Below are 10000 nucleotides of genomic sequence, written 5' to 3' on the forward strand. Positions count from 1 at the left end.
GGCAAGCATCGGCTAAGCCTACTCATGATGCTGCAAGCAAGCAGGGCCTAGTTTCTTTTCTTCTCTCCATGTTTTTTTTTTTTTTTGTTGTTGTTGTTGTTGTTTTGTGTGTGTGTGTGTGTGTGTGTGTGTGTGTGTGTATTTATTTATTTGTTTGTTTGTTTGTTTTTGTTGTTGTTTTTTCATTGTCTTTGTCAGAAACTAAAGGGGAATAAATAAATAAATAAAAAGTGAAGGAGATTGGCGAGGAGGGTGTGGGAGGGAGGGGGGGGGGGTGAAGAAAACATTAACGTGTAACGCCACACGCTCCCCCACCCCCAACCCGCTTCCTTTTCCCTTTCGTTTACAAATTATTTCAGACATTCGATTGGCCTATTCAGTCCCTCTACTACCTCTTTATGTGTGTGTGTGTGTAGTGGGCAGGGGGGTGGTTTGTGAAGGGAGGGCGGGAGAGGGGGCGCAGGGGGCCGTTTTAAGATAAAGAGGATGGAAGTGCAGATCTCATCTGAAATGTATTTACCCAGTCATACAACCGAATGATTTATTCAAGCTGATTTATTCAAGCTGAACTTCGCCAAAGGTTGGGTTTGTTTTTTGTTGTTGTTTTTTTCTTCTTCTTCTTCTTCTTTTCTGGGGGTCGCTTTTTGTTATCCTGAATATTTGTTTTCCATTCCTTTTTTGGTTTGTTTCTTGTTGTTGTTTTATAATCGAACCTTATACGCCTTTTGTATGCTCCTTTTTCCTCCTTTGCCCGTCCCATTCTTCCCCTCCTCTTCCTCCACCTCCTCATAATCATCATCATCTGCGTTCTTCTTCACGTTTTCATCCTTTCTCCTCATTTGCGCTCTTTCTCCTCCTCGCTTTCTGTCACTTGCTCCGTTTGTGTCTCCTTTGTATCCATTATACCCATAGTTCCGTGAGACAAAACACCCACGCTCGCGCGTGCGGTGAGTAGAGAAAGAGAGAGTGGAGGACGGGGGGCGGGGTGGGGGGTGGGGTGATGATGGAAGAGGGATGGGGAAAGGGGAGATACGACATGCAGAATGAATGAGAATGGTACCCAATGGCTTTGGCCTTTAAGAGGGAGCAAACAGGTACAGGGGAAAGACGTTTTGGCATTTGACGAAGACGGGGTGGATGGGAACACGCTTAACGCACGCACGTACGCACGCGCGCACTCACAGCGTATTTACACACACACACACACACACACACACACACACACACACACACACACACACACACACACACACACACACTGAGGTTGTGGTGATAGTGTGGGTGAGGGAGATGGTGGTCGTTGACACGTGGTGCCTGTGCCTGCCTGGTGATAGTAGTGTCCTCACCTCCACACACACACACACACAGACACACACACACACTCTCTCTCTCTCTCTCTCTCTCTCTCTCTATATATATATATATATATATATATATATATGTGTGTGTGTGTGTGTGTCCCTCCCTCCTCTCTCTCTCTCTCTCTCACACACACAGACACACACAGACACACACACACACACACACACACACACAAAACAAAAACAAAACAAAAACAAAACCAAAAAACCAGGGTTGTCATAGCTGTTTTATTTGTGTGTGTTTTGTTGTTGTTTTTTCTTTCTTTTGTTTTGTGTGTGTATGTGTGCGTGCGTGTGTGTGTGTGTTGGTGCGTGTGTTCTTGGTCTGTTCAGTTCCTCTCCGCACCTGTCTGTCCTTATCACCTTGACAGTAGTGTCAGGAGTCAGTGCTGATGTCGGCCTGCTTTAGCCGTGTGTCTGTCTGTCTGTGTCTGTCTGTGGGCCTCTTTAGTATCTGTGTGGAATTGGGGGCATGGGTGATAGGGGGGACGGGGGTTGGGGGGGTGAGGGCGCCCCCAAGCGGGCGGGCTTGGTGTGTTTTGGGTGGGGAAGACTTCGGGAGGAAGGGAGAGGAAGAGAGAGAGAGGGGGGGGGGGGATTTACGACGGCGAGAAAAGGGTGCACGAAAACCTACCGATATATGTTTTTGTTGTGTATTTTCTTGTTTGTTTGTTTTTTTGTTGTTGTTGTTCGTTGTTTGTTGGTGCGTTGTTTTGTTTTTTTGTTGTTGTTTTTGCGTCCAACTGCTGAGCACTCAAACAACGTAATTTGAAGAAAATGCAAAGCATTATATTGCTAGTACTTGGGATTAGAGATTGATTGAGATGGGCTGGAAATGAGACCGAATGAAGAAGAATGAAGAGTGGTGGTCATGGATTTTAGTCATTCGGATGAGACGATAAACCGAGGTCCCCATGTGCAACATGCACTAAGAGCTTGTTAAAACAACAGCAACAGCAAAAACACTGCAACAAAAGGGTTGGCGGTAGCAAAATCCCGCAGAAAAATCCACTGATATAAATGACGCGTTGTGACGGTGCCGTTCTGACGAAAACTTTGTTGATCAGTAATGTTGTATGTGTTCCAGTACTGAGTGTGTTCCAGTACTGACGAACACGTAGTTGATGCCACACGATGACCTTCTATGTCACACGATGACGTTCCAATACTGACGAACACGTTGTTGACGCCACACGATGACGTTCCAATACTGACGAACACGTTGTTGACGTCACACGATGACGTTCCAAAACTGACGAACACGTTGTTGACGCCACACGATGACGTTCCAGTACTGATGAACAAGTTGTTGACGCCACACGCTGACGTTCCAATACTGACGAACAACGAACACGTTGTTGACGCCACACGATGATGTTCCAATTCTGACGAACACGTTGTTGACGCCACACGATGATGTTCCAATTCTGACGAACACGTTGTTGACGCCACGCGATGACGTTCCAATACTGACGAGCACGTTGTTGACGCTACGCAGTATCCGTTCCAATACTGACGAACACGTAGTTGACGCTACACGATAACGTTCCAATACTGACGAACACGTTGTTGCCACACGATGACGTGCCAATACTGACGACCACGTTGTTTACGTTACGCAGTATCCGTTCCAATACTGACGAACACGTAGTTGACGCTACACGATCACGTTCCAATACTGACGAACACGTTGTTGACGCCACACGATGACGTTCCAGTACTGACGAACACGTAGTTGACGCCACACTATGACGTACCAGTACTGACGACCACGTTGTTGACGCCACACGATGACGTTCCAATACTGACGAAAAAGTTGTTGACGCCACACAATGACGTTCCAATACTGACGAAAAAGTTGTTGACGCCACACAATGACGTTCCAGTACTGACGAATATGTTGTTGACGCCACACAATGACGTTCCAATACTGACGAATATGTTGTTGACGCCACACGATGACGTTCCAATACTGACGAACACGTTATTGACGCCACACGATGACGTTCCAGTACTGACGAGCACGTTGCCAGTGTCACACAATGACGTTCCATGCCACACAGTAATGTTCCAATACTGAAGAGCACGTTGTCTTTCTGGCTGTCACAGCTCATCGAGTACCGGGATGTGCCCCGATCCCCCACCGGCGGTTCGCACTCCGCCATGGACGGAGAGGACATGGGCTCGCCCACCACGCCCGCCTCGCCGACCCCCGGGGCGTGTAGCGGGCCCACGGAGCGGCTCCCCAACGAGCTGCTGGACGAGATCTGCGAGGACATTGGCATGAAGGACCACATGGAACTGGACTTCGTTGAGTTCCTCATGGAGCAGGACGTGGACCCTCAGGCCTACATGACCCCCGAGGGCATCCTGCACAGCCAGGGTAACCTCCCTTCAAGTTCCGGCGGAAGCAGCGGGAGCGGGGCGGGAGGGGGAGGGGGCGGCAACGTCAGCGCCGCCTCCTCCAACATCTCCACGCCCTCCAACAGCAGCGGCAGCGGGTGCGGCTACGGGCCGGGCCCCAGCGGGGGGCTGGGCGGAGCAGTGGGCGGATCGGACTGGTTGAGTCATCACATGCCCAGCCCCGTGGTGCCCGTGCCGGGGTCGTCGGTGGCAGGTGGTTGTGGAGGTGGTGGTGGGGGGTCGGCCACAGCCGTGTCCAGCGGCTCCAGCAGCCCCGCCACCAAGCGGATCCACCTCGGCGGCGGCGGTGTCGGCGACCTCAACCAGCCCACCGCCCTTCCCGCCACCTCCACCACCCCGGCGAAGGAAACCACCGCCAGCCCCTCCCAGCCCCCAACCACCGCCTCCTGCCCCCCGCCCCAGTCCCCGCACAGCAGCGGCGCCGGGCAGGTGTTCAAGATGCCCCACACTCCCCCCACCCCCCGACGGTCGCTGTCGTGCCCCCAGGGAGGGGGGCTGCCCCCCAGCAGTCAGCCCGGGGGAAAGGGGGTGGGGGTCAAGTCTCAGACGTCGCCCGTGCCGCACGTGAAGGAGGAGGTGGACGCGGGGTCCCAGAGCAGCAGCAGCTGCAGCAGTAGTGGCGCGGCCAGTAACTTCCTGGGCAAGGCCCCCTCCGCGGAGAACGTGCCACGGACTCAGTGCTACTCCCCCAACCCCCAGCAGTTCAGCTCGTGCGACCACGCACGGCGGGGGTCGGAGGGCAGCATGCAGATCGCCTCCACCTTACCACCACCACAGCAACAACAGCAGCAGCACCACCCCCACCAGCAGCACCACAGCCAGCACCACTACTCCCACCACCCACAGCAGACAGACGTGCACCCGTACCCGGGCATGGCTCAGCACATGGCTGTCAAAGACTCCAGCTTCCATAAGTTCGGAAAGCTGCCCCCGCCCAATGTGAACGTCAAACACTTCCCCCAGATGAGGTGGGGGGCGCCAGGTGGGGCCATGGCCGGACATCCGCCCGCCCACCCGCACCCGGGCATGGGCATGGGCAAGGCCGGGTACGGCTACCCCATGCAGGGCCCGAACCGCATGGACTCTCCCTTGGACCAGGGATATTTCTCCAACGAGTCTGCAGGCAACGGGACGTCGAGCTCCGCGCCGTCCCCAGGGCTGACGGCCTCGTCCATGTCCTCCATGAGCTCTCTGTCCTCCATGTCCTCCCTGTCCACCATGATGCCCGCGGACCCCTCGGCAGTAGCAGCCTCGGGCAAGTCCCAGGCTCCTCCTCCCCCTCCCAGCCTGGTGGCGGCTCGGCAGAAGTCGGTGCACTTCGCGGACCTGCCCAACCAGGGTTCCCCCGACGCCATGACCCAGACCCCTTCGTCTGGGCCTATGGACATGCAAGGGTACGCCCGCTTCTCCAGCAACCAGTCCCCGACAGACTGTGCCTTCGATGTGGACGGCTCGCAGCCCAACTCGAGAAAGATCATGACCCGACACCACCACGGCTCCAAGCCGGGCGTGGCGCCTTACACAGTGCCTAGCAACTCCGCCATGAGCGTGGCCTCGCCCACCTCTGGCGGCTACGACTTCTCCAACCGCTCCAGTTGTGCCTTGAACCCCCAGAACAGCCGCTCCAGTCCGGAGGACATGGGGGTAGGGGGCGCCACCGCCGCCGCTGCCGCCGGATCTATGCAACCCTTCGACTACCCCTCAGCCTCGGGTCAGGCCCCAGGCAAGGCAGTGGGCGGAGACGGTGCGTTTTACATGGACAATAACCAGAACATGATGCGCATGGATTCCTCCCCAGGCATGGACTATGGGGGGCAAGGAGGGGGCTACCCCAGCAGCGTTCCCCCTGGTACCGGCTACAGCATGCCCGTCAACCACATGAGAGCAGCACAGCAGCAGCAACAGCAACAGCAGCAACAACAACAACACCAACAAGGCGCGATGTCTAGTGAAATGATGCAGATGCAACAGCAGCATCAAATGCAGCAGCAGCAGCAGATGCAGCAACAGTCGATGATGCAGCAACAGCAGATGGCTGGTGGGGACGGTTCGCAGACCTTCAGCAGCTGCGTCATGCCCATGGGTCCACCACAGGGTGGGTCGATGGGGATGCCGGGTGGGTACCCGCCAAGCATGGGCATGGGGATGGGCATGAACGGACAAGGGCAGCAGCAGCAGCAGGGCATGAACATGAGTATGGGCATGGCCCAGCAGGCCATGTGCGGCGACATGCCCCCTCCACCCCCAGCCCACGCCTTCCAGCCCTCCTCCATGTCCACGCCCTGCATGCCGCGGGGCCAGCAGAGGGTGGGAGGACCCATGCAAGGAGCAGGGTTCGGATCTGTCCCCCCGGGCTACGACTATGCCATGGGCGGGGTGCGGCCGGGGCCGAGCGGCATGGAGGGCCAGATGTTCCCCCCTCAAGGTCCCCCGGGGGGGCCCATGGCCGGGGGGATGATGTCGCCGGCCGCGGCTGGGGCCTGCCCCCCGGGGTGGTCCGGCCCTCCCCCCGCCTCCCCGCACGGCCTGCCCCCGGACCCCTCCGCCATGGGGGGCGGCCCCCACCAGATGAAGCCCCACCACCCCATGCACCCGCAGCAGCAGCAGCAGCAGGCCTCCCCCCACCCCCACCAGCACCCCATGCAGCCCCCTATGGGCCCCATGGGCCCCCCTCACCCCCACCCGGGCCCTTGCGCCGGCAACGCCAACTGTCCGGGCTGCAAGCTGCGTGCTGCCGGGGGCCCCGGCTCCAAGATGTTTTCCTCCCAGCAGAAGTTCATCCAGCACCTCATCATGGACGAGGGCAACTCGGCCTACCGCTCGCACCCGCTCTACCCGCTGCTGCGCGACCTGGTGATCGCGGGCATGAACTTTGAGGACCCCAAGTTCCACTACCAGCAGCTGCTCAGCCTCCTGCCGCAGGACTTCGAGAAGCTGCTGCAGAACTTCCTGCACAGGAACCCGCCGTCGGGCAACTACCAGAGCAACTTCTCCGTGGAGAGCGTTTTGATGGACAGTCTGCGTCTGGCCCATAGTAGTCTTCTGGGTGAGTTTCTGCTGTCTGTCTATTTGTGGGTAGGTGGGGGGTTGTGGACGTGTGTGTGTGTCCGTGTGTGTGTGTGTGCGCGCGAGATGTGCGCACTGTGTGTGTGTGTGTGTGTGTGCGTGTGTGTGCGTGTGTGTGTGTGTGTGCCGGAGTCTGTGTTCGTGTGTGTTGTTTGTATGTACACACACACACACACACAGATATATATATATATATATATATATATATATGTGTGTGTGTGTGTGTGTATTTGTGTGTGTGTTGTGCGTTTGTGCTTGCATGTCTGTGTGCATATATGGGCGCTCAGATTGCTAACAGTGATAGTAATACCATGTGTTTGTGGAACCACGTGAAATCGTTCATGCGTGCTTTCTAACTCTGTGTTTGTTCTGTGCGTGCACGTGTTTTCTTCAGCGTTGCGACCAGAAATGAAACTCGTTCCCCAACAACGCAGAGAATAAATAAGGACATGGAAAAGCAAGCTGTGTAAATGCACGATATATATATATATATATATATATATATATATATATATGAACTAATAAGCTCAGGACTGTTGAAAATCAGGTCGACGATAGAAAGCGGGGTGAGAAGGAAGGGCGGAAGGAAGGAAGGAAGGAGGGAGGGAGGGAGGGAAGCAGTGGGTTTCATACAAACGGAATGCCCCAGCTATTGTGAACCGGGGCAACTCTGCGTCACGAGTGCAACGAACTAGGAACAGGAGGGATGGGGAGATGGAGGAAGGGGAAAAGTGAGCGCACGTGTCTGTGGAGAGAGAGGGAGGGAGTGGGGGGGGGGGTAAGGGAGGGAGGGAAGAGAACTCATGGAAAGAGGGTGGGAGGGAGAGAGAGAGAGGGAGAATCATGGAAAGATGGAGAGAGGGGGAGAGAGAGGTTATGGAGGGAGGGAGGAGAGAGAGAGATCATGGAAAGATGGAGAGAGGGGGAGAGAGAGGTTATGGAGGGAGGGAGAGAGAGAGAGAGAGATCATGGAAAGATGGAGAGAGGGGGAGAGAGAGGTTATGGAGGGAGGGGAGAGAGAGAGAGATCATGGAAAGATGGAGAGAGGGGGAGAGAGAGGTTATGGAGGGAGGGAGAGAGAGAGAGATCATGGAAAGATTGAGAGAGGGGGAGAGAGAGGGTTATGGAGAGAGGGAGAGAGAGAGAGAGATCATGGAAAGATGGAGAGAGGGGAGAGAGAGGTTATGGAGGAGAGGAGAGAGAGAAGATCAGGAAAGATGGAGAGCGGGGAGAGAGAGGATTCTGGAGGGGAGGGAGAGAGAGAGAGATCATTGGAAAGATGGAGAGAGGGGGAGAGAGAGTTATGGAGAGAGGGGGAGAGAGAGAGACTCATGGTAAAGAGGAGGAGAGAGAGAGAGGTCAGATCATGGAAGAGGGGAGAGAGAAAGCGAGAGAGCTCGTGGAAAGAGGTAGGGAGGGAGAGAGAGAATCATGGAAGAGCGAGAGGAAAGAGAGAGAGATCATGGAAAGAGGTAGGGAGGGAGAGAGAGATATCATAGAAAGAGGGGGAGAGAGAAAGAGAGATCACGGAAAGAGGTAGGGAGGGAGAGTGAGAATCATGGAAAGAGAGAGAGATCATGGAAAGAGGTTGGGGGAGAGAGAGAGAGAGAGAGAGAACATCGAGAAACAGAGACAGTGTGCGGTGAATTATTAGCCATGCCTGGTACGGGTTTTTTTTGGGGGGGGGGTGGGGGGGGGGGTGGCTGGCACTGTTGAACGTGTACAGGAAATAACACTGGCACTTCCACGCTTTCCAGTTTCCCCCCCATGCTGTCATGTTCAGTTTGAAAATGGAAGCAGCAGAGTGAACATGTGCTGTTTTGAAATTGAGTTCATGTGGTAGAGGGGTGGAGGGGTGGTGGTGCTGTAAAATTCCAGAGCCATGGCTGGAAATTAAAGCAGTACAGAAACCAGTTGTATTTAACTACATTGTTTTAGTAAGAGCGAAAAAGAGCACACTGAGCAACCTATTTAGGTTAGCCTCTCTCAAAGTGGAAAGGTTAATGAACACTGCAAAGGCTATTACTGGACTATAGAAGCAATGGGAATGGCTCAAATCCACACTCATTACGCAGAAATAATGTCTAACATTCCCTGGGTAAGATTGAAAATGAAACATGGTTAATCGGAGAACATGTGAAGGGTGAGCATGTGATTGGAAAAAGTAAAGTATAATAGAGTACCTATGATTTGAAAGTAGTTGTTGTTGTTTTAATTCTTTATACAAATCAGAATTACAACTGCCAGTTATTCAGCAAACCGTTGATAGCTCAAAAAAGGGGGTGGGGGTGGGGGGGGGGGGCAGAAGGTTAAAGATCCCATAGCCTTTTAGGCCTTGGGGTCAATGAATTCATGTCCACTATGTCCCGGCACAGCATAGAAAGGCGGGGCCCAGTCCTCTCCTTCCAACGTTTTCACCTTCAGAAACCGAAGTCGGGAAGGGTACTCATTCATATCTGGGTGGAGTAGCTGTAAGTAAAATCGGAGAAACTGCCTTCCACAAAACCATCCCCCAAACGGGGACTCGAACTCTGGTCACGAGTGTACGCTGGATGAGAAGTCCAGCACCTAACCGATTCTGATTTAAAGGTATAGAAATACAAAGCAGTGTTTTCCGATGTTAGCCAAAGTCATACTGTGCGGGGCATTCGGTTGTTTCTCGCTGTTTGTAGGCTGTGTGTTCCTGGGTTGTTGAGTCAGTGAACATGCAACCAAATTGAACATTTTTTAAGTCCCTTTCGTTAACTTAAAGTCAAGTTTATTCATGAATCCATGCATTCATACATGACATTCACTTGTGATTTCCTGACTGCCTGACTTTGCGGCGTTTTGTACGATAGTCATATCTCACTATGACCATCAGAACAGCAGAGGAGGCAACTACCGTCCTGAGTATCTGGGCTGGAATATGATAAAGTGCAGAGTGTCTTGCCCAAGTTACATTCCCATTCTCTCGGCCAAGGGAGCTTTAGGACAGTAGGCGTTGGGATGGTTCCCAAAGACCCCCACTTGCCGCCAAGACTGCATCACTACGAGCCAGTGCAGTCTTGCCTCCAACTCCAAGTTTGAAAGTCACTGTTCTTCATAAGAGACCAAGCTGTAAATGAATTCCCCATTGCAGTGGAGAAACCAGTATCATACGTGTATCT

The 10000-nt window shown here is 53.9% G+C and overlaps 1 protein-coding gene across 1 annotated transcript in view; it reads left to right on the forward strand.

The window, feature by feature from the left end:
* Positions 1–10000, forward strand: part of LOC143290298 (uncharacterized) — a 138549-nt gene that overhangs the window by 108446 nt on the left and 20103 nt on the right. The window contains exon 3 of the mRNA XM_076599648.1: positions 3471–6831. Coding sequence (XP_076455763.1) covers positions 3471–6831 — 3361 coding nt within the window. The remainder of the gene's footprint in view (positions 1–3470; positions 6832–10000) is intronic.

Source organism: Babylonia areolata, chromosome 15 (assembly GCF_041734735.1).
Source record: "Babylonia areolata isolate BAREFJ2019XMU chromosome 15, ASM4173473v1, whole genome shotgun sequence".
Lineage (NCBI taxonomy): Eukaryota > Metazoa > Mollusca > Gastropoda > Neogastropoda > Buccinidae > Babylonia > Babylonia areolata.